At 31.4% G+C, this 26,285-nt stretch overlaps 2 protein-coding genes across 2 annotated transcripts; both read left to right on the top strand.

Annotated features, from left to right (window-relative positions):
- Window positions 1-3,485: 3,485 nt before the first annotated feature.
- On the top strand, window positions 3,486-4,353 carry LOC103577793 (skin secretory protein xP2-like). Its single transcript, XM_008558606.3, has 2 exons — window positions 3,486-3,510; window positions 3,581-4,353. The coding sequence occupies exons 1-2, from the start codon at window positions 3,486-3,488 to the stop codon at window positions 4,351-4,353; spliced, it is 798 nt and encodes a 265-aa protein (XP_008556828.3).
- A 4,600-nt stretch (window positions 4,354-8,953) lies between these two features.
- Window positions 8,954-25,405, top strand: LOC103578710 (uncharacterized). Its single transcript, XM_014443694.2, has 5 exons — window positions 8,954-9,678; window positions 10,978-16,204; window positions 16,292-16,882; window positions 24,290-24,478; window positions 24,569-25,405. Exons 1-5 carry the CDS (start codon window positions 8,954-8,956, stop codon window positions 25,403-25,405), a joined length of 7,569 nt encoding a protein of 2,522 aa, XP_014299180.2.
- Window positions 25,406-26,285: the final 880 nt, after the last annotated feature.

Genomic DNA, 26,285 nt, shown 5'->3' with positions numbered 1-26,285 from the left:
TATTACTCTGTACACATGCAGGCTACGTCAGCTATGTTTTCTGTTTCTATGTTCTCCTAATTCAGATAACCGTAAGTATGTGTTTGAATGTGTTATTACCCTGGTAATAATGAAATCGCTATGTTACTTTAATAATAAAATTTTAACTCGGTTACGAGAGGACACACACAGTGCTCACCGCTCTAGTTCCCACTACCACTCGTATTCTCCGCTCCAACTTGGAGAAGAGCTTCTATAGCGAGAATACCTCTTCTTATGTTTAGAGATTTTTGTCTTACCAGGGTACGGTAGGATTTCAATATACAGATTTTTTTCTTTTAATTTTTGTAATCCCTACCGTGGTCGTAACAATACACATGGGTCATTCCATGTCAAATCGACCAATAGTTAGAATCGACCTCTTTCGATTTGGGTGAAATTTAGTCACAAGTTTACTTTTATCACAAAACAAAGTTGTGCCAAAAGAAAAAATCAAAAGAAATTTTTTCGAAAAATTATGCAAAATTCAAAATTTCACCATTTTTAGGTTTTTTAAATTTATTTTTATAATATCTTGAAAACTATTATAGTTACAGACATGGGCCAAATTTCATTTTAAAGAGGGCACTTAAGACTTCAAAAAAAACTTTTTTTTGGGTGAAATTTTTAATAATCAAAAAGTGGGAAAATTTTGAAATTTGGGAAAATTATGAAAATCAAAGCTTGCTTTGAAATTTTTGGCTCATTTTTTTTACCGAGTACCTCTGACTAATATTAAAATACCCTGAAATTTTCAAGAGGGTGTTTTTTTTTCGAAGATATAAATTTTTAAATTTTGAAAAATTAAATTTTTTTTTTATTAAAGTTCGGATGGTGTTAAGTAACATAATTATTTAATTTTGTTTTCCTTAATAATTAAAAATGAAACTTACGATATGATAATGAAAGAATAATTACAAAATTTAAATTGTTTTATTGTTTGTAGTAAATTTCAAAAATAAATCAGTAGAGAAGTAGCACACTCTACCATTTATATATAGGGCACTCCACGCAAACTAGAACGGTTTTAAACATTTTAATTTTCAATTTCCGTCATTTTTTGATACTTTTTGGTCAATTTAATTTAGTGGAAACCTAAAACATGCAAACCTTCTCAATAAGACAATTTATAGATAAATTGAGGCAAACATAGATAGCCCGAACTGGGAATCGAAACCAGACTATGTCGGTATCGCACCGAGTGCTCTACCAGTTAATCTATCCGGCCCTATACTATATTCCGTTCAATTTGATCTGTAACTTATTGAGCCACACCACCTGGAAGATTTTTAATAGAAATTTCATGCTCTACAAAAAAGGTCTCTTAACATTTTTTCAATAATATGAATAACTTTCGAAGGAATGAATTTAGCGAAAAATGTTAAGACCCCTTTTGTGTAAATTCTTTTAAAAAATCTGTTATGGTCTTTCTTAGACATTTATCCAGAGACACGGTAGTGTCTCGCGCCAAGTACACGGTCAAACACATGTATATGTGTGAGTGTGTAGCGCGAGCCTACCTGTCTCTTTTCTTGAGTCGGAGTGGTGTTTTATGGTTATGAGTTACATTTTTTTTTATTAAAACTAAAACACGGCTCATTTCTGGTTTTTCTGAAATATTTATGTCTCACTTAAAGTTTACCAACTGAATTTTATCACATTTTATTATTATTTATCTTTTAAAATATAAAAAACGTTAGCATATACTATAGTACCTTAAAAATTGAGATTTCAGAAATTTTTTTCATCTATAATATATGCTTATTTATTACCGTCTTAGAATAAATAGTTTCAAGAAGGAGCATGATTAACTCAACTATGGAGACTATATAGTCTCCATAGACTCAACATTAAAGTTTTCAAAATCTGTCTTGATTTTTCAACACTAGAGAGCGCTTTCATTACCCTCGTATGCACAAACAAAGAGGCCTAATGCGTAATATTATTTTACCCATGATGAATGAATAAGCAAGTTTGGGTCAACTATTAACTACCCTAATGGCTACCTTAGCTTGAAATTGACAATAATTTGACAATGAAATTACCTGCAATTCGCTGCCTGACTTTGCCGTCAGTTTAACAGCGAAAGTTGAATAGTAAAATTTGCGGTTAATTTTTCCCCAATGTAGAGGTAACTTTTTTTTATTAGAAACAAAACCCAATTAGCACGATTTGCTTAGCAAAAGTTCAACTTTACGAAAAAATCCTTTAATTTTTCGTCAAATGTCGGTCAACTTCAGGCATTTTTGTTTTTGAAGACAATTTGTATAAAACTTTTGAAGTGAATTTGCATTCTAATTCGGGTGGTAATTTAACGTCAAATTGTATAGCAAGTTGTATACCAATTGTCATCAAAAACGAAAAAGTCTGAAACTGACGGTCATTTGACAAAAAATTCAAGAAAACTTTTGTAAGTAAACTTTTGCTAAAGCAAATCGTGCTATTAGGGGGTATGCTCGGCAAATCTGATAATATGGTAAGTTTACCAGGAACTCAGTTTGGCCAACAGAAACAAACTAAAATATTTTTATATTTTTAATGTTGTTAGTCACACGCAAGTGACATTATCCACTACAAAGTGGTAATTTTAAACTATCCTTATTTACCCGCTCAACTGAACTTGGATTTCAATCCTATTGTATGACTAAATGATGAGTTATAATCACGAAAGTATTTTCAATATTAAAAAATTAATTATAACTGTTTCCATCAACTGAAAATACTAATAAATTATTTACATCACAATTTTTATAACAAACTCGATCTAAATAATTTCGTGTATCTCAACAGTTTTGTTAAACTCGATAATGGTATAATAACTAAAAATTACCATAGAAGTCAAGAATTCGATTGATTAGTTTATTGATGTTTATTTAAGTTGGCATGTGTTATATCTTAAAAAAAGTGGCGCTTAAAAGTAAAACAATAGTGGGGGTCATTGTTGTTAAAAAGAATTATTACGTGAATATCGGCCATTATTACGGATTTATCAATCAACAAGGTAACACGTAAGTACGATTGTTAAAATTTGTTTATTTATAACGACATTTAATATCATTTTCCAGTAAATAAGTAACGCACGTGAATAAACTGAGTTTGAAGAATTAGTTAAATAATATTTTCGTTAATAAATGAATTTATTTTCATTAAATAATTGTATTCAAACATTTATACTTAATTAACTATCTAATCACCCGGTATTGTTTTCATGGAACCAATGTTCGGTCATATTATTATTTATTATTATTTAATCAACGATTTCGTTTTCATATCTAGTTGAATATTTCATTTTAATATGTAGTTGAATGAGTTGTACAATTTTATAAATAATTTTTGAATTATTTGAATCATTCACACTTGAATATATACATTATTATTAACTAGAATTGTCAAATATTGATTAAATTTCTTGTGTTGACATTTTCTTATTACTTGTTGTTATTTTTTATTTTCAGTAGGCTATCAAAATGGCGGATCACAATGTTTTAGTTGGTAAGTCACTATCTAGGTAATTTATAGTTTGATATATTTAAATGACTTTAAACATCTCATTTAATTTCAGAACACAATGGTGAAGAACTTGTCGCTGCGATGGCAGCCGCTCGTGAGGCAGTTGGGCGGTACAACAGGTTGGCTTACGATTTGGGAGTTCGCTACCAACGTCCTTTTCACCGGGCCACCCTGCACTATTTCTTCCCTCGACTACTGCCAGAATCCGTGCATGCACCAGCTCATGAGCCCGCACCAGTCCATGTTCCAGAACCAGTTAATGAGCTCGCACCAGCCCACGTACCAGCACCGGCCCATGAACCAGCACGAGTCCAAGTACTAGAACAAGTGCATGTACCAGCACCAGCTAATGAACTTGCACCAGCCCATGAACCAGCACCAGCTAATGAGATCGCACCAGCCCACGTACCAGCACCAGCCCATGAACCAGCACCAGCTAATCAGCTCGCACGAGTCCAAGTACTAGAACCAGTACATGTACCAGCACTAGCTAATGAGCTCGCACCAGCCCACGTACCAGCACCAGCCCATGAACCAGCACCAGCTAATGAGCTCGCACCAGTACAAGTACAAGTACTAGAACCAGTGCATGTACCAGCACCAGTCCATGGGTCAGCACCAATCCATGTACCAGCACCAGCTATTGGACCAGCCCCAGCTAATGGGCCAGCATTAATCCAAGTACCAGAACCAGTGCATGTACCAGCACCAGCCCATGGGTATTGGGGTGCCGGTTACAAGCGCCGTACCTGGCAAGGGCGGTACCAACCATACGGTCGTGGAAGAAGGAGTAAACGAGGTGGTGACATTAATATATATATGTAAACACACAGATAACTTACACCTCACTTGTGCATACACATTCACAAATATATATATATATATATATATATATATATATATATATATATATATATTTATTTAATACATATTTTTATAATCCATAAACTTTCTGCTGAATATAAAATTTGATAAATACAATATTTATGGAAAATGGCTGTCTAGTTATCAATATCCTAAAATTATCCAAAACATTTCCCTAGCATTGACAATTGTGTTTTAGGCAGAAAATTTAATTTTTCATTGTTTCTACATTTCTATCAATAATAACTCAGTTGATTGCGCGCGTTTAATAGTTACTCTGAATGCCGCTTTGACTGCAAATTGCTGTTAATTAACGGCTTGAATCTGCGCGCGAGTTGACGATATTCAAACGTCTAAAAAGATGTCACCAATTTATATTTTAGGACTTTCTCAATTCTAAGAAACTTTGTAGATAATTATTCCGTTCATGACTTTACATCTATTTGCGGCTAAAATACGACGAAGATTTTAAGCAAATTAAGTATATTTCTACCTTAAAATTGTAGACAATTTTGTGTATAATTTTGCTCATCTTCCGAGATGGTAAGAATAAACATTACCGACTGTTTCTTTTCGTAAAAGTTAACCTTTAAATAGAAAAAAAATTAACTGCAAATTTTTATTTTTAACTTTTTCTGTGAAGTTGTCGGCGAATTCGGGCAGCAGATTTCCGGTAATTTCAACATCAGACTACCCGCAATTTTAAGCCAAGGTGACTACTAGGGTAATAACAAAAGCTAAAAGTTGACGACATCTTACTCGCAATTAATTAATACCAACTGTCTGACCAGAAAATCTAGCTATCAGGAAATATTTCTCCAATTTGAAGGTTAACATCAACTGACAGAAAGTTAGCCGTAAAAGTTGCTCTCAAACTTTTGCGGGTCATTTTTGTCGTCCAATCCTGGTCGTAAGATTTATCTAAGTTGAATTTCCAATTTGACGATAATTTGCAGGGAACGTAGTTGTCAGAACCTGGCTATCTGGAAATAGGATCCGTGTAAATCTTCGACGTCTACAAACAGTATGTTAAGAGAAAGTATCGCCTGAAAGTCACTAAGAAAGCTTTAAAAACAAAAAGTTGCTTTCAAGTTGACAGAAAAATTAGGCAATTATTTTTATTATACACCAACTCAGCTACGGTGGCTGAGCAAACGCGTGCCTTTATAGTCCTTTCGCCGCTATTCTTATGGCTGTATGCAAAATCAGATCGATAAGATTTTTCAACGAGTATTTATGTAATTTGATGCGAGGAAACCGATTTTGATAATTAAAAAGTTCTACGGTGGTCCAGTTTTTTGTTATAAACAATTTAATTGTTTAAACTTAAATTACAAGAAAACTATAATTGAGAACTTGTAAATAATGACGAAATTAGCTTTTTGGCATCAAAATACATAAATAATGACCGAATCATCTTTCATCTATATTTATTGTTTATTAAGATATAGAGTATTAAAAAATACAAACTTTTTGCCAGGTCCGTTTAGCTAAAAATTGTGCGCGCATCCACAGCGTGTGAAGTGCGCATGCGTCTAAATTCAAATATCGTTCCCTCAGCTTGAATTTATTATTTTAATAAAATGTTTAATCATTTAATTAAATAATAATATTAGAAGTAAATTATAACAACAATAATAAGAATAATAATAATAATTATAATAATTAGTATTAATAGTAATGATAGTAATAGTAACAATGATAATTTCAATAATAATAATTATAATTACATTAATTTTCATTTTCGATCAATACAATAAATAGTTATATATTATAAATAGTAATAACAATAAAATTTGACGTAAATGGTTGTCCACAAAATATATCATTTTAAATACCGTGTTTGTATTATATTATTATTATTATTATTATTATTATTATTATTATTATTATTATTATTATTATTAGTATTATTATTATTATTATTATTATTATTATTATTATTATTATTATTATTATTATTATTGTTATTATTATGATTATTATTGTTATTATTTAAATGAATGATTAAACATTTTATTAAAATAATAAATTCAAGCTGAGGGAACGACATTTGAATTTAGACGCATGCGCACTTCACACGCTGTGGATGCGCGCGCAATTTTTAGCTAAACGGACCTGGCAAAAAGTTTGTATTTTTTAATACGCTATATCTTAATAAACAATAGAGATAGACGAAAAATGATTCAAGCATTATTTATGTATTTTGATGTCAAAAAGCTAATTTCGTCATTATTTAAGAGTTATCAATTATAATTTTCTTGTAATTTAAGTTTAAACAATTAAATTGTTTATAACAAAAAACTGGACCACCGTAGAACTTTTTAATTATCAAAATCGGTTTCCTCGTATCAAATTACATAAACACCCGTTGAAAAATCTTATTGACCTGATATTGCATACAGCCATAAAAATAACGGCGAGAGGATTATTAATTTGTTTCCCAACACCGGCAGTAGATGTCAAGCAAATAGAATTCAAAGTTTCCTGGGTAAGATGTCTTTTTTAATTTGACTGAAAAAATACGTCAACTTCTGCTATAAATATTGTGACTACAGTCTAAGTGCAACATACTGTACAGATTGACAGAAAGTTGCTTACAAAAGTTTCTAGCTCATTTTTTGCTGGTAATTTTGTTCGTCCAATCTCGCTAGTATACCCTGATTGCCAAGTTGGCGAGAAACTGACGAGAAACTTGCAGTCGCAACTGGACACCAAGTTGGCCGCCAACAGTTGGTACCTCCAATAGTTGACAGACATTTTCTGAGAAAGTTGGTGGTAGAAGTTGTAAATCCAAAAAGTTGGCGGTCACTTTCTGAGAAAGTTGATGTCAAAATTTGGCAATCATAAGTTGACGGTAAGTTTCCTTTCAATTTTCTCAGAAACTTGCATTCTAGTTGCAGCTCCATACTGGCGCCAACTTTCTGAGAAAGTTGGCGTTAACTTGTAGCCAAAAGTCGCAAAAGCTGAAGTTGTCGATAACTTGTCGTCAAGTTGGTCGGAAACTAATAAATGACCAACTTTTTCACGATTAACTCGTGTTATCAGAGATAGATTTTAGCTAAGTTTAATTTCTAAGTTGTCGACAATTTACAGGCAAAGTTTCAGATTTCCGTCAACTTGCAGTTAAGGTGGCTATGAGTGTCATCATGAAAACGTACCTCAATCAAAGCCTCATAGTAACGAGAATGTTCATAACCTGTAAATCTGTGATGAATTAAACTTTATGTTTATGTCTAATATTTATCGTTATCTTTATCGATGTTAGTTTCTATTAATATTTAATATTATATTGATTTTAACAGGATTATATTAATATTAATACTATTATATTGATTTTAACAGTATTATATTAATATTAATAGTATTATATTAGTATTAATTCTAATAACAATTAATTTTAAATCAATTATAAATATCTAACGTGTGGTTCCTGGAAAAAAATTTGTTCCTTTAATCTTATATATTTATACGCTGAGATTTTTGTTCACTCTTTATTAAGTCTGCGGTGCGACTTGATACATAGTCTGCGGTGCGACTTGATACATAGTCTGCGGTGCGACTTGATACATAGTCTGCGGTGCGACTTAATACATAGTCTGCAGTGCGACTTAATACATAGTCTGCGGTGCGACTTGATAAATAGTCTGCGGTGCGACTTGATACATAGTCTGCGGTGCGACTTGATCTACAGTTTGCTGTGCAATTGTTTTAAGTAGTTTATTTTTGCAAAAAAGTGATTTATCTAATCATCAAAATAAATTATTTCTGTTTTTATTATTTTATGTAATAGATTCAACGCAATTGAATATTTTTATTTTTATTATTTCATGGAATAATTTAATGTAATTTAATTAATTAGCTATTTCTTGTTGTTATTGTAATTGTAATTGTCATTATAATTAATACCTATATACTATAATTTATTGTATTCGATTGTTCATAGGTAATTTATGCGAATTGAAAAAATAAAAAAGACTGTTTATATTTAATAAAATTTTTTTGTCAATTATTTTCTACCTAATTAGTCTGATATTATCGATAATTTTTACAAAAAATGCAACCACTTAGCCAGTTAGATTTTTCTGTTATATCTAATAATGGTTTGTTACGAGATAATCATATCGATTATTTTGCTTTCCTTCTTCACAAACAATTCGGCTATTCATTTCGAGAAAGTTGGTATGTTCAAGTCCCACACCTAATTCAGAGACTAGATGTCAACAAAGCTCATATCCAAATACTACACAGTCGTGATACTGAGTATGGCTACAACCAAAATGAAAAGTATAACACTGACCACTGGGTTTGTTGTTATTACAATACAAAAAAAATTTATATTTTCGATCCAGCAAAAACAAACCGTCTCCACGAAAATCATAAAATTGTTTTGCAAAGATTTTACCCCGAATTTATATTTAACAATAATACAGTTGAATTTCCGAATGTGCAAAGACAACCAAATAATTATGATTGTGGTGTGTATTCCATAGCATATGCTACATCTCTTGCCTTAGGTGTATGGCCAATAAAAAGCTACTTTCGCTATGATCATGATAAAATGCGTAAGCATTTGATTGAAATTTTACAGAAAAAAATTATTTCTAGCTTTCCAAAAACAGCTCATAAACAAGTATTATTTAGAATAAATCCGACTATTCTGAATGATCGTAATTTGAATATTATTGATGAGTGCAAATTCAAACCGGTAAGTAGAGAAAATGAGACCAATCGGAGAAATATAAAAAGTCCTAAATGTGATCAGTTTATAAACTCAAGTGTCTGTAATGATATTGAAACTGACCAAAACTTTGATTTGGAAATCAAACGTAAAAATTACCACAATAACTCTCGATTACACGAATTTGAACTTAACAACGAATCGTTAGAAACCATTAACGACTTATTTGTAACTAAAAATCTTAATTTAGATATGAATATAAGTGAACCCTCTAGTACTCGAAACAAATCTATTGACAAATTAAGTCAAGTTATTATAAATGATAAGAGTACCGAAAATAACATTTCCTCAACGAATTTACGTAAGAGAAAAGTTGATATGATGAGATTAAATAAAGCAAAACCTCTAAAAAAACGTAGAAAAAGTAAAGAACATCGTAGTTTACCAATGTTACATGAAAAATATTTAAACATGGTCATAAATGGAGATCAATTGCAGGATGATCATATTTATCAATTCAAATTAATCTTAGCTAATTGTTCAGATTATGATCACCGTGACACTTTGTATTTAGCAAGGCCTGAAAAAATTATACCTATTCCAAAGTTAGAAAAACACATTCAAATATTATTTAGTAACGATAAACATTGGATTTGTACATACTATGATACAAAATATATTTATATATACGATTCTTTAAATAAATTTTCATTAAATGAAGATCAAACTATTTTTTTACAAAAGTTGTATCCATATTTGGATATCAATTCAGCATCATCAGTTATTTTTATTAATGTACAAAATCAACCTAATGGCAATGACTGTGGTGTGTTTGCTATTGCATTCGCAGTGTCTTTATTATACAGACAAAAACCAGAAAGTATTGTATACGATCATAGTCTTATGCGTGCACATTTATTTAAAATTTTTCAAACAAATGTGTTAACACATTTTCCAACAACTCATCGTTGTGATCTATTAAATACCTTAACTTTGAAAGAAGTAAGAAAAAAAGAATACACTGCTTTACATTCTCGAATTTCTCGAAAAAGGCATCTGCCTTTAAAAAATGATCAGTCTTCATTGCCAAACAAAATACCAAAGGTTTTATCAAATACGAATGAAAACACAATTGTCATTGAAAGTCCTCCTGATGAATTTAAAAGCAATGGCATAACTTTAGCGGACAGTAAGGATTCTAATTTTTTCAACGAAGATTTTAAAACCAGTCTTATGACCGTTAGGACTGATCAAAATTGCATAAGTGAAAATTTAGTCAAAACCCAAGTTTTGACGACAAAAATGGAAAAATTAAAGACAAACAAAATTAATCATAATGTTAATACAGTTAATAGAATACAGTTAAAACAAAAAGTGATTACAGCCAAAAAAATTGTAACGAAATATTGTAGAGCTAATATGAATAAAAATTATATAAAAATGAAATCATCTTCTGAAGACTATGTGAAGAGACTAGTTTTAGTAATTGATAAAAAAAGTTTAGCTGAGAAAGATTTGGAAGCTCGTACAATTATTAACTGGTGTATGTGTCAGAGGAAAAATTATATGAAAATGTTAACAAACACATTACACAAATTAAAAAAAAATGCTGAATTTCATCTTTCAAATTTAAATATTAATGCACCGAAAGATGTCAATAATTATAAAAATATGTGTGGTAAATCACTTCATTACATATCTACCGAAGCCTATTATTACGATGCATTGTATTCATTTGATACCTTGCATAAACAAACCATTTCTATTAATTTATTAGGTCAGTCTACAAATGTATTGCCATTAATAAAAGATAAAAACGTTAAAAAAAGATGGCTTTGCAATGATTATTGTCGAGTAAGTTGTGAAGTTGAAATATATGAACAGTATGAACTCTTACTTAACAGCTTAAAAACAAAAACTTTGAATAATTTTATGGTATTCTTGAATCAATTGTTTCTTAATCATTCAGTTGATAAATTAGGTCATTACCATTATTGTTATGAATCTATTGGTTCTTGTAAATCACAATTAGTTTGTATCGAGTTATTATCACCTCATTTTCCTACAGTCAGATACATTAAACGGCTTATATATACAATGAAAGAAACTCTTAATAAAGTGAGTAATTTAGATAGAGCATTAGAAACTGCAGATTTACAGTTTTTGATTAATATAGTAAATAAGATGAAAGAAGAAGGGAATTTATTAGATAAAGAACATAATGGATTGTGTTTAAATGAAGGTACTATACAAAATGAATTTAAATCAGCATTTATAGCTTTCACAAAACGATCTTTAGAATTACCGCGCTATAAATGCATATCCTGTCAAAAGTTAAGTTTTAGAAAAGAGGTTACTGACCTAAGTAAATTACATAATCCAATTTCAGGTGAAATATGGAATGATTTAATTCAGTTTATTAATGAAAAAGATCCGACAATGAATAGTAATTTCATTTGTAATTACTGCTTAAAAAAAATCCGTTCCAAAACTATACCTCCAACTTGTCTACTGAATAATATGTACGTTGGAACAATACCAAACGAAATTGTGGCATTAAATGAGTATGAAAAACTCCTTATACAACGAGCGAAATCATTTCAAGTAGTTCAAAGATTAGGAACAGTGGCAAAAAAAAACTTACCGCATACTATGAAGATACAGAAACTAAAAGGTCAGATATTTCATCTTCCTTTACCAATTGAAGAAACATTTAAAAAAATTTGTTCGACAACAGATCCGATTAATAAAAATCATGAATTATATATTGTTATTCGTAGTATACCTACAAAATCAAATGCCATATGGGAAAATTTGGTTAATTTAGAGACAGTTTTTAAAACATTAACGTGGTTAAAGAATAATAATCCTCTTTACACCGAAATTAAATTACCTGAATGTCCTCAGAAATTGCGTGAATGGTTAGATACGAAAAATATCGAATTTATTATTGATTCAACTGAAAATACGAATGAAGAAAACAATACAAATATTCAAAATGACCAAAATACTGAGGATAATTTAAGTGTTGAAAAAATTAAGGTTAAAATAGATATGGAATCTAAAGATCACATTAATGAAAGTAAAAATTATGAAACTAAAATAATAAGTCTTGAAGAAAACAATATTACTCTTGAAAAAGTAAGTGAAAAAAATAACCAAAATAATGAATATAGTTATAAAAAGATATGTACACCAGTGATAAAAAATGAGGAAATGAGCGGAATAGAGCTAGATATTATTCAAGATCATTCTTATAGGAAAATATCTTTATCAGTTGAAAAAAATAAAAATATAAATAAAGAAGATTTTAATATTACCCAAGATCATAGCTATAGTAAGATATCTTTATCAATGGATAAAAATAAGAACACAAACGAAATAGGGTTTGATAAAGATGTAAGAAAAAATGCTAAATCACGAGCTATGGTAACTCAAGTGTTAAATCCAGATGGATCCCAATACGAGCAATATACAATATATCCTCTTCACGATAAAAGAATGAACGAATCTTCAACAAATATGTATCAAATGTTAAAAATCAATGATAAAGCATTGGATAATCGAGTTAAAACATTAGATTTACAATGTTTTCCAGATTTATACCCTTATGGTAGAAATGGTCAACGTGAAGATAGAAAAGTACCTATTACTGACTACGAATATATTAAAACAAGGTTGAAGTCAGCTGATCCACGTTTTCGTTTAAATCAACAATATCTCTTTTATCTATTGAATGATGCTAATATACGGCAACTCGGTCAAGGAATTTTTCATACTTTAAACGTTACGAATCCACGTGAAAGACATACAGCAGAAAGTTATTTAAAGTATTTAAAAAGTGGTCAGTTAGAAGCTAATTTAACAACTCTGTTTTCTCGACTTCGAAACTCAGAACAATTTTGGAGTAAACCTAGAAATAACTTACATTGTATGACACGTTTCTATGGTCCAGCAACATGGTTTTTTACAGTAAGTCCTGCTGAATGGCTTTGGGATGATTTAGTACAATACGTAAAAGAAATTAATGCTCCACACTTTGATAAGTTATCTCCAAGTCAAGTAATTGCTGCTGATCCAGTCTCGGTTTCGAGGTTTATAGAAAATAAATTTCAAGCTGTTCTTGACTTTATTTTATCAGATAGTCAACCACTTGGTAAAATAATTCATTATTTCTGGCGTCGAGAGTATCAAGGTAGAGGAATTCAGCATTTTCATTTGATACTGTGGGTTGAAGGTGCTCCAATCATAGGTATAAATACAAACGAAGAAGTTGTTGAGTTTATAATGAAATACGTAACCTGTAAGTTACCTAATAAAAAAATATCACCAACACTTCATAGACGTGTCACTGCACATCAACAACATCATCATAATAGCTATTGCTTACGGACTAAAAAACCAAAGTCAGGTCGAGCTATTAAGGCTTGTCGATTTGGATTTCCACGACCTACTACTGAAAATTTTATACTCCGTGATGCTGCTACTTCAATAGCAGGACGTAGAAATTTAAATAGTAAGAGTCGACTTTATGATCTTCCTCGTACTGAGAATGAAGTTAATATTAATGATTATAATCCAGCGGTCTTATCTGTATGGGAAGGAAATATGGACATACAATTTATAGGAGAAAAGTCAACATTACTGACTCAGTATGTCACAAAATATGCTACAAAAAAAGAAGTTGGTAAAACATCAGAAACAGTCAATGAAATCAATTCAACTAAAACTCTTCCTCAACTTTTGTGGAATATAGCGTTTCGTAGTCTAAATCACCGAGAAATTGGAGCTCTAGAAGCTGCTGACACTTTATTGGGTATTTCATTGTATGGCACAGATTCAGATACTGTTATCAGATGGCTTGATATTCGAATGATAAGAAATCGAAAATTGAAATCAAAAGATGAAATTGAACTATTAGAAAAAGTTAATCCTGAGTCAACTGATATATTTTGTCCGTCATGGATTGATGATTATTACCCCAGTCGCCCTCAAGAATTGGAATCTTTATGTTTATATGATTTTGCTAGATGGTATGATTTAACTAAGTCTGAACCGAAAAATAGTATGACTGAATATTATGAAATTCGCCCTTCGATATATTTAAAACGACGATTGCGAGGTTATTTAATTAATCACTATAGATATAACGTTGCTAATCAACCTGAGAATTATTTTTATTCACTGTTGTTATTATTTCAACCATGGCGTGACACAGAAGAATTGAAAAATGGGTTTAATACTTACACTGAGTCATTTAAATTTCAGCAGCATATGCTCGAACAAGCAAATTTATATCATGAATACAATGAAGATTTCCAAAAAGGCTTAGATTATATAAAAAACGTAATTGAAAAAAAATGTCATGATGATCAGGCCGAGGATTTAAAAAGTACATCAGCAGACTGTGATCCAGCTGAAACGAATGCAATTGCTAAGGAATTAAATGATGCTGTACAGAAACAAGACGAAAATCATACTCTGGCAGATATGATCAATAAAATGAACGTCGATCAGATTAGAGTTTTCGAAAAAATTAAAAGAGGAGTATTATCTAATGATACAAAAATAAGATTGTATGTTAGTGGAGAAGGTGGTACAGGAAAAAGTTTTGTGATTAATGTAATCAAACGTTGGATCAAAGAAGAAATGAACCAGGAAACTGTTGTAACTGCTCCTACTGGTATTGCAGCTTTTAATATTAATGGCCTTACTGTACATCGAGTATTTCAATTGCCAGTCGAACACGGTTTCACACCATCTTATAAGCAATTGCCAGATAGTATGTTAAAAGTATTACGAGATCAATTACAAAATGTTACTCTCTTTATTATTGATGAGATATCAATGATTTCTAATATAACATTGATATACATACATTTGAGACTATCAGAGATTTTTAATGTTGATGACTGGTTCGGTGGAAAGCACATTGTCGTTTTTGGAGATTTGTTGCAACTTCCTCCTGTCCATGAGAACCCAAGTTATATGACATTATCATCGACAGATGCAGAAAAGTATATAGGGTCAATGAGTTCTGTCAATATATGGAGTAATTTATTCAGCTATGAAGAATTAACAATCAATATGCGACAAAAAACTGACAAAGTTTATGGTGAGTTACTATCTCGAGTACGCGTGAACTCAATGACAGCTGACGATATAAAGTTGTTAGAACAAAGAAAGATTATAATTGATCCTTCACTATCTCTATCATACAATGATAGATTACATGAAATATGTAATTACATAGCAAAATTACCGATGGATACAGTCTGTTTAGTACCGACTTGTAAACAATGCGATTTAATCAATTCAGTAATGATCGATAAAATTGCTTCTGAAAAAATTATTCTTGAAGCTCGTGATCATATAGATTGTCCTAAATCTTTAAAAAAAAAAGCTGCCGACAGCTTAAGTAAAATAGAAGCAGATGCAAGTCAATCAGCTGGACTTGCCAAAACTATTATAATTAAAATCGGTGCAAAAGTAATGCTTCGACGGAATATCGATGTTACTCTTGGTCTAGTTAATGGTGCTATTGGCACAGTTAAATCGATTTCTAAATCGATTGATACAAATGGCATAGAGAATGTTAATGTAGATTTTGGCACAGGCAAAGAACATGTCATTGAGAGAATCAAAGTTAAATTTCAATTATTGGAAAGAGCTTTTGTCATAAGAGAACAGTTCCCATTGTGTTTGAGTTACGCAGTTACCATTCATAAGAGTCAAGGTTTAAGTCTAAAAAATGCAATTATCGAAGCCGGAAACAGTATTTTTAATGTTGGTCAAATATACGTAGCTCTTTCTCGGGTTACAGAATTAAATGGTTTGCATTTAATCAATTTTGATCCTTATTCTGTTAAAGCTAACCTTGCGGCTATCCAAGAATATAATCGTTTAAAAAAAACTTTCAGACCTAATCTTCCGGAGATTTTAGTTTCTAATAAACGTTGGCATAAAGTATGGGATTTAATATGGGCAGTTGAAGAACAATTTGTTGAAACTGCGACAACAACATTGAAGAAGTCATCATGTAAAAATTTATTAGCGATACGAGGTATCGAAAACTCTGATAAAATTTCTGGTGGTTTCAATTCGATTGTGCAATGCATTTTTAATAATGAAGTGATTAAAATGTCAGTGAAATATGATAAAAACAATAGTGTTAACAATCAAGATTTATATAATTTATTTAACATATATAATAATCAGAAAATTATTTTGAATTCAAATGACATCAAACAGTGGGTATTTCAACAAGAATGTCCTGATCTAGATACTGATCCTGTATCTATATTTGCTACAATTTGCAAAAGTAATCCTGATATTAAGAATTTAGTACAATATGAACTATTATATACTGATCGGTGTAAAGTGTGTAACTACACAAATTTGCATAAAAAATTAGAAGATGTATTACGACTTCCAATGATTAATCCGAAAAATATACTTAATTTACAAAGATTAATTGATTCATCGTTCGGACAGTGGTTCAATACATTGAAATTTTGCAATAATTGTAAAGAGATTAAAGAAACGCATACCAAAATTGTAATAAACTCTGTACAGCAGATAATTGTCGTGAAGTTAGAATTATCCTTAAAAGATAATAATAAAATTTCGATTAAAAAAAAAGGACTGATAAAATCAGTGCCTACAGCCAAGATTTCTTTGTGTAATAAAATGTATAATGTTGTAAGTGCAATATTTTATTCTGAAAAAGATGATAGCTCTTGTCATTATGTTGCTATGATTAAAGACAACTCAGCATGGTTCCAAGCAGACGATAAAAACATACAATCAGTACGGTGGCCAACTAATGCTAAAAATGCTTATGTTTTCTTTTTACAAAAAAAGTAAAGTAGAATATTGGTTAAGATTTTTTTCATCACATTTTTCCTAAAAATATTCTCTATTTTCTCACAAAAAAAAAAAATCTTTACAATAATACTTTTTTAAAAGTTAATTTCAATTTATGCGGTAAATTATAGTGTACTATTATTGTCTAATAATGATTAAACTGTGAGCCAATAGAATGATTTTAAACTTAAAAATGATTTGACGACTTGACAAAATAGTACACTACGTTTGATCGTAGATGGGGCGACGCAGACAAAAATTTTCTGACAACTCTGAATTAAATTTTCCCTTAATCTGCGGTGGATATAGGACGGCAAAATGAAAAAAAACTCATATTTCTTAGTTGCTAAGATTATTTCATGTAAATGTTTCGTAATATTAAAAAATTTATAATTATTGTGTCAAAGGATTTTATTCAGAAATATAAAAAACAATGTAACTTTCAGATAATATTTGAAGTTGCTTTGCTTTACAAAAAAAAGAGAAATCCCACCAAAAACAGATTCTCTGTAAAAAATCGCGCCAAGTACACGTTCAACACTATCTATGAATGGAAAAAATATACTTTACAAAAAGCTATAAAATCTTGAAAACACCAAGTAACTGGTAGCATTGGAAATCATGAGAAAAATCTGAATCAAAATATATAATAAAAAAAAATGATCCGAATGTACTTGGTGTGCGTCACGATTTCATTGAGTCAAGTAATTCACTGCAAATCCACTCTATAAGTGTATTATTTTAACACACATGGAGTGTATCCCATGTTTGTCATACGCAAACTATAGTTTTTTTGTATTCATTTCCCTGTTTAGAAAATCTCATAGAATCCAATAGATTCTCATGCATTCCTATAGGTAGGGATTTTATACGAATGAATGAGTTCTATGAGAAGTGCTATAGTTAAGTATAGGGCCTTATACATACAGCTATAAGAATCTATCGGATTTTTTAAGCAGGGTTGATACACGTTTAACGGTGTGTTAAATTTCTATAGCTTGCTTGCCGCATTTCAATGTTTTTCGGCAAGTGTGTAAATTTTGACTACACGCTTGATTTTACAGTCAATTTCTATGATCGATTCTGAATTTTAGTAAACTGCAAACAAATGACGATAACAAGAAAATTTATTGTTTAAACGCACACCAAGTACATTCGGATCATTTTTTTTTATTATATATTTTGATTCAGATTTTTCTCATGATTTCCAATGCTACCAGTTACTTGGTGTTTTCAAGATTTTATAGCTTTTTGTAAAGTATATTTTTTCCATTCATAGATAGTGTTGAACGTGTACTTGGCGCGATTTTTTACAGAGAATCTGTTTTTGGTGGGATTGATTTATCAGTAACAAAATTCCAAAGTAAAAATGCTAAATCGAAAAAATGTATTAATATATTGAGCTTAATTAATCGAAAACGGCTTGTCTAACGAAATTTTCAATCAGACCTTTTTTGTAGGGAATTTGATGTTACATAAGAATCAGTAGAAATTAATTTTTTTACTGCGATGTTTTAGCAGTTCTGTCTTAAAACACCAAATTATAAATTAAAATTAAAAATAGCGATGATAGACCACTTAAAATAAATGATCCTGACGTTGACAATCGTGACACAAACAATCCTAACGCAGACAATAAGCTAGATAACCCAAGTGAAAATTAATCCACTAATAATAATATTGGTGGTAAAAAATCTCCGATTCTGACTCAAGTTTAAGCTCAGACAATTATTATGAACAATATACTATATATCCTTTGTATGCGAAAGGAGTTAATGATACTTCTATTAATTCATATAAGATGAAAAAAGTCCAAGGAGTTTCAATCGACAACAGAGTAAAAAATTTAGACTAACAATGATTTCCTGACATATACTCGTATGATAGTAATGTCCAGTGTGAAGAGCGAGGCCAACATTTAACCCATTTTGAATCTATAAAATTACGACTTCTATTAGCTGACTCACGATTCCGCTTCAATCAGCAAGACCTTTTTTAGTTATTAAATAATGCACATATTCGACAGCTAAATAGCAGTATGTGTCATTTATGAAATGTTACCAACCCAGCAGAAAATCACACTGTGAAGAGTTACTTAGACAATTTAAATAATGAAAACTTAGAAGGAAATATGAATACAGTGTTTGAACGCTGTTCAGTCGCGAGATTGATTATTTAATTTAGCTTCGCGCATTTCCGCTAAGTCCGGGAAATGCCGAACTTGCTACTGACTTCAAAGTCAGAATAGTGCCGGGTCACTCGCGATCTGGGCTCAAGACACACAATTTTCAGCTCATGGCCGTGTCAAGACGCCTTGAGAACCCACTACAAGCCGGCCAATCAGATAATTCGTCTTATATTGGCCAGACAATGAGAAACTTCACAATCAACTACTTCCCGTTGGCGCGCTTTTAAACTAATGGGAAAATTCATCTTATGCAGCAAGGCTGCCACGTCAACACCAAGCGTTCACGACAACTCAACGACGCTTTCATCTTCAGATTATTCTACAACGTGTTCGGTTACTTACAACCTCGTGTCTAAAAACCGCTTTACTTTCAGTAATTATTAATTGTGATAAACCGCTAATAATATTACGCTAAATTATCCTCAATACTTAGTCAGCTTACAAAGGCTGCTAATCATTGAGAATAACTCGATTTACTCGCGTCTGATTCATTAAAGTAAAATAATTACCGCTTGCATTCGCTATTACGCTATTATTCAGTCGCATTTGCTTTATCAATTAAGTTCTTACAATTATAAGTGTAAAAAGTATACATAAATAACTAATTTATTTATTGATAAAAACTGTGTTATTTTTGATTATTTAAATTTCTCACCCCTAAAACAGATCTATTTAGTTTATTCGCTCATTTTACGAACGCATAAGAAATTCTGCCCAATATTGCAATCGAATAAAAAATGGTTTATCATGTACGATACACAATTATGGTCCTGCAACCTGGTTCCGTACATTAAGTCCAGCTGATTATAATTGGCAAGATATGATTCAATACATCTGTGAAATCAATGCTCCAAATTTCGATAAACTTTCAGATAGTGAAGTCATTGCTGCAGATCCAATATCTGTATCTAAATACATCGACAATAAATTCCATGCGATTGTTATGTCCGCCGCTTGAATTTAAATTAATTATCTGGGATATATCCTTTTGGTAGTGATAGAATAATTTAGACGAGCGATTTGGAGGTTGCGGACATCAGTAAAGAATACGAGGAAGAGTTATCTTCCTATAATTTATTATTTATAGTGGATCTTTCGAGAAGTAAGAACCCAAAACGTATGCTACTTTCGAATAAAACTCGGAAGGCTGAACTTATGATTTTTGTCATTTTATTACTGATTTAGTTACAATTCACTTGTACACTGTATCTTTTCATATTTTTTGAACAATTGATATTTTTAGAATATTTATCATTAACAGATATTTATATAAGATTTTTATTTTATGTTTAATGCGTCCTTTTTACACACTCGAAACGTGGTTTTATGCGCAAAATAATTCAACCCAAGATGAAATCGCAAATTCACGTGATTGCGTCACTATTTCGATCGGACCGGATGTTTCTATCAATCTTTGATGATTTTTAATAGATAAAGAGGTCGATTATTGCTTTTTCAACGCCTAAGCAGATTCCTGCAATAATTGACTGCAAAAAAATGTCAATTTGAGAATGGCTTATTGATTATTCAACGCCGAAGCGGATTCTTACAATAAGGTTTAAATAGAAAATATTAAAGATCCTCTTATTGACCTTTCAACGCCTGGGGTAGAATCCTGCAATAAGAGTGCATAAAAGTTCGACGTTCGAATATTCGCGGACCGTAAGTTATATAAACCGACTAGCCAAAATTTGGAAAAACCGTAATTGATAAAAGTATCCTATACACGAACTTAATCAGCCAGATACCTGTATCAACGACGTCTACTTATTGTCACGTCGAATGATTTGAGCAATAAGATTACGGGCTATCGACGCCGTTTACGCGGACCAAGAAGTTTGAATTAAACTGTTAAACTAAGGCTCTTGGCTATGACGCTCAGGCTTTTTATAAACTTTGTTTTAGTAATCGATGGGGAATTTTCAATTATAGTCATTGGTGGAAGGTGACGACAGTTTATTATCAATTTTTGATGATGATAAGTCAATAAAAGCTGGATATTCCCGAACTAAAGATAGTAGTTAGATGTATATTTAGGTTAAATTGGATATCATAGAGACTTCATCAATAAGAAATATCAAAACATCTTACAACGTATCGCGTAAAACCTTCAACATGATGTCTGACCAGTGCGGCCGGATCGTGGGATATTTCTACACTTTCCAGAGCACCGTGCGCGTAACGCACACACGCCACGATGTCTATCGGTGTGTCGGGAAACCGAAGGAAGCCGAGAGAAACCGAGCGCAGCAGACGAGCGGAGGAGAAATATTGCTCCCACCCCGCTTCGTTTCGTATCCGCTCAGAGTTGCGTGTTCAAATCCGCACTCGATTTTGATTTTTTTCTTTCTTCCTTTTTTTGGTAATAAATATTTAATTGTTTATTTTTTGAAAATATTGAATTAATTAATAATTACAAATTTTTACAACAAATTTAAATGGATGTAAAATGTTTAAGTAAATACTAAAAAATAATCCTCTGGTTGTAATTTCATTTGTTAATAAATTTTACAATTTTAATCGTAATCTTAAGGGGACCCGGTGGTCTAGAGGCTGAAAATTTCATGATTTAAAAAAAAATTTTTTTTATATGTTAATAAATATCAAACCTTTTGAAATTTCGAGGGATTATTTTATTGCTATTAATATATACAAAAATGCTTATAACTAAGAAAAAAAATTATTTTTAGTATTTAAAAAATGGCGTTGAAGCCAGCTCCTTTAAAAAAAGGAACCCGGGCGGCGTAGAGCAATTCAGCTCTTCTATGGGTCTGAACAAAAAAATTTGATGGATTTTTAATCAGTATAAATATACCTATAGCCGGTACTAGAATAAAAAAAAAAAATTTTTTTGAAGAAGTGGCACTTTGTTGAAATTTTTAGTCCAAAAATTGCCTTTTTTTTCGTAACATTTCGCATGTTAAAAAAAAGAAATATTCAACGCAAAACTTTTATTCTAATACCGGCTGTAGCTGTTGGTGTATTAAATAACATATTCAAATTTGAAAGCAATCGACCGGATACTTTTATTTTTTTTTTTTCAACTACGCCAGGCAGAAAAAAGTAGTTTCGAGGTAAACGCGTTTAAAGTTTTAGTTAAAGAAATTCTGAAACAAACTAGATTTGAACATATACTTTCGAATAATCAGCTATTCCAGCACGATATTTTTTTCTTGTGCACTTTTTCGATTTTTCTTGTTTTTCATTATATGTTGACTTGCTTATCATTATTATAACTGAGGTATAAAGACTAAAGCAGATGTTTTCCACCGCACAATAGAATAAAAATTACTCACTCGGCCGGCCTGCTAAATAGGTTTTAGAACATGAAATACTGCGAATATCATCATAATATTTTCACAGTATATTTGTAAAATACTATACTTTCGAAATATGCAAAAAAAAATCGATGTTTCAAAATTTTTAGACCACTGGGTCCCCTTAATCATCAACCATCGTTAATAATCATATATTATTAATCTTAGGTCTTACCTAAAATTTCAAATACAGTTTTTATACAAGCTGTTACCAACCCATTTTATAATGACGCAGCGGACGTGAGAGAATGCTTTTGTTCCAGGAGCCTCAAGTTGTGTGTTCAAAACCACAACTGAGTCGTTTATTTTATTTATTTTTTTTTTTTTTTTCAACTAATTAATAAATTATTTTATTCTAATTATCTTTAACTTATTTATTAAATAATTTTTAAGCAAAAGCTTACCGACAGTATTTAAAAAAATAACAAAACGCAATTATTAAACTTTATTTATGAGCTTTTATAATTTTTATACCACTACCTGTAATTGTTATGCTAAATTTATTATTACTAATAATCATTGATTATTAATAATAATTATTAGATTTAATTATTAATTAAAGTTTAAAATACAATTTTTATATTTCCTTACATAAAGTATTTACAAGCCAGATCAATGGACGTGCGGCTACGCTTTTGTCCTCACGTTCGCAAAGTCGCGAGTTCGATTCCGCCTCTCAGTCTTTTTTTTATATTTTTTTTTTTTTTTGTAATTTTTTTTTTTTCAAGTTTAATAATCGCAATTTTTATTTTGCCATGTATTGTTACTTGTATTATTCATATTTAAATGTGTTTCTATTATGAAATTGAAATTTCCGCATGTATTGAAAAGTGCGCGAAAGTTATCCTCGACACTGACGTTGATCAACAATTAACGTTTCATTTGTTTGTGCGCCAACGGTCCAGAATGTTTCTAAACCGTTGCTTCGCGGAATTTGACGATAATATATGTCATGGATTTGCAGTGTTTTAATTGGTCCGTTTTATTTGTATTTCTAAGCCGTTAGTGTGTGTATTGTGACTGTGAGTTAAAACGTTGACTATTAATCTTGCCATGGTCCTCAGTGAGCTTTTAACCTGTTAGTGACCGTGGATTACGTCATCTCGTCGAGTGTCGTTATATGTGATTATATTAATATAAATAAATATTTTAAATAAATTAATTATAAATAATTTAATAAATAATAAATAAATATTTTTTAGTGAATGTCCGCAAGTGCCTCAGGTATTTAAATAAGTATTTAATTCTTTTTCCATCTATTAGATTATTTTAGTGAATACGATTAATTAAATTTATTATTTATACAATTTTTTTCCCGCGCGGTCATACTTGTGGTCCCGCTTTCGGTAAGGCGCGTGTTCAACTCCGCCACAGGGTCATATTTTTTCAATTTTTTTTTTTTTTTTCAATTCTTTTTTATCCGCGTAGCATAGGCGTTGTTAAATCATTCTTTAACTATGGGTTTATCAGAGCCTTCAGCTAAAAAATAAAAAAAAAAACCCAAAAAAAACAGTTTTTCAACAGCAATGGTACGACTTGTATCCACAGTGAAAGACATAGGTCGAGACAGTCCCAACAGATCCGACTAAATTTAATTGTCGCATATGCAATCAAGTATTAGCTTGTGGACGTACAGAAATTGATAGGCACGCCAATCCTGATTCACACCTGAAAAATTTGCGTGTTTCGAATCTCAATGCTGATTCACTTAGCGATAACAGTTCATCTTCTCCTGAACTGGATTTTAATAATCGTGTTAAAGCAGCTGAAATTCGATTTACGACTTTTGTGGCTGAGAAAAATATACCAACGTCAATTGCTCCACAAATATTAAAGTTATTCTAGCTCATCGGGCAAGAACCTGCTGTTTTGCAGAAAATGACTGCGGGTAAAACCAAAGTTACTGCAATTATCAATAACGTCGTCAGCGTTAAACGAACACAACAAGTCGTAAAAGTTCTCCAAAAATCTAAGTTTTATGCTTATGTTGACGAGACTACTGATAATACGAACGACAAATGGATGACGTTGATGGTTCGCTATGTTGACCCAGATTCTTTGATGATAAGGGGCGAGTTAGTATAATTAATTACTGTTGATGCCATTGATTGTTGCGGTACGTAGCTTCTTGAGGAATTCATAAATGCTTTGGCAGAAAATAATATACCCCTGGACAATTTAATTAGACTTGCTTGTGACAATGCACCGGTCATGTTTGGTATAAATAATTCGTTCAAGAAGCATTTGACCAAACGTTTCCCACATCTTTTGACGTTACCATGTATATGTCATTCTTTAGCGCTAATTGCTAGAGATTCATGTAAAGCTGAGATTCCAGGTGAAGTTGATGAAATTATCTCAGGATTTCCGAATTTCGTCAATGGTAGCCCTAAACGTTTTGCTGAGTTTAATGTTTTTCAGCAGGCTTATGAAGATGACCCTTTAAGGCTTTTGCGATTTGCCCCGACAAGTTGGTTATCTCGTCAAATCGCAATTTCTAGGATTTTAGACAATTGGGACGCGATACTTGGTTATTTGATCGAGCAAGCTTTGCTGAATGTTGCAACTGCAGATAAATTGCTAAATGTCATGAACAAACCCATGACAAAAGCACATCTGCTTTTCTTAAAATTTGTTCTTGACCCTTTGGAAGAGATGAATGCTAAGTTTCAAGCTAGTAAAATATTAGTCAATCAAATGCAACCTTCTTCGAAGAAATTGTTCATTGAAGAACTTCAACGGTTCATGAAACCAGATTTATTGGACCCTTTAAATTTTACGGCTCAGAAGATTGACTTCCGATCCATTGAGAACCACCGTGATATGTCTGAAGTTAATGTTGGAACCGATTGCGAAGATTATTTAAGGTGCCAATTAAAATCAGGAATTCCTGAATCAGAGATCAATGAAGTTCGCTCCCAATGTAAAAAATTTTTTCAGACAGCTGCGGCACAAATTTAACAACGGTTACCATTCAACAACGCGTTTTTGTCTGATCTGACAGTTTTATCGGAAGAAATCGCACTCCTTGACCCTGATAGGGAATCATGGATTTCTCGAGTACAAAACATCTGTACTACACTTGCGATTGCAGGAGGAAATCTTATTCAGGAAGAGTGGCGTTCCTTATACAACGTCAATACAAGTCTGAAGGAGAGATGGTGCCAATTGTCATTCGATGATATGTGGGGAGAAATTTGCACACATACTTCTCCAGATGGTATTGTCCAGTTTCCAACTTTGCCGGTTTTATTAGATATAATCAGAGCCCTTCCTCAAACGCTGCAGCAGAAAGGGCTTTTTCACTTATAACTGATGTTAAAACCAAAAAAAGGAACGGTTTAAGTTCAAAAACACTAAACTCGCTTTGCGTGATAAGATCAATCTTGAAATCAAAGAGTTTAAGTGCGATAGAAATGTCAATTGACAAAAATGTAGTAGAAATGACGCCATCTAGCAACTTGTATGCCGAAAAGAAGAAGCCTCAGTCCCAAAAAATGAATGTACTAGCGTATGACAGTGATGACGATTGGGAAATGGATCAGTCATAATAATCTTAAATTTTTTCAGGTTTTTTGGAGTTTTTTCCACTGCGAAAGCTTCTTATTTAAATTATCTCATTTGTCTATTAATAAAACAAATTATTTTCAGCTTTTTCCACTGGGAAAAATAAATATCTACATTATGATTCGTGTATAAATGGAACTAAAATTATTTTCTGCTTTTTCCACTGAAAATTATTTTTTTTTAATTATCTTCTTCGACTATTAATAAAACTAAAATCATTTTATTTATTATATTATGAACCTAGAGCTTTAAGCTCTGATGTTTCATATGTATT

This window comes from Microplitis demolitor, chromosome 6 (assembly GCF_026212275.2).
Source record: "Microplitis demolitor isolate Queensland-Clemson2020A chromosome 6, iyMicDemo2.1a, whole genome shotgun sequence".
NCBI classification, from domain to species: domain Eukaryota; kingdom Metazoa; phylum Arthropoda; class Insecta; order Hymenoptera; family Braconidae; genus Microplitis; species Microplitis demolitor.
This window is presented reverse-complemented; position numbering and strand designations above follow the sequence as displayed.

Excerpts from the sequence above, each read along its gene's own strand:
- LOC103577793 (XM_008558606.3), top strand. The coding sequence starts at position 3,486 with ATGGCGGATCACAATGTTTTAGTTG. Across the intron at positions 3,511-3,580 it reads GGATCACAATGTTTTAGTTG|AACACAATGGTGAAGAACTT; the intron begins GTAAGTCACTAT and ends ATTTAATTTCAG.
- LOC103578710 (XM_014443694.2), top strand. The coding sequence starts at position 8,954 with ATGCGTAAGCATTTGATTGAAATTTTACAGAAAAAAATTATTTCTAGC. Across the intron at positions 16,883-24,289 it reads ACGATAAAAACATACAATCA|CTCATCGGGCAAGAACCTGC; the intron begins GTACGGTGGCCA and ends AAGTTATTCTAG. Across the intron at positions 24,479-24,568 it reads ACAAATGGATGACGTTGATG|CTTCTTGAGGAATTCATAAA; the intron begins GTTCGCTATGTT and ends TGCGGTACGTAG.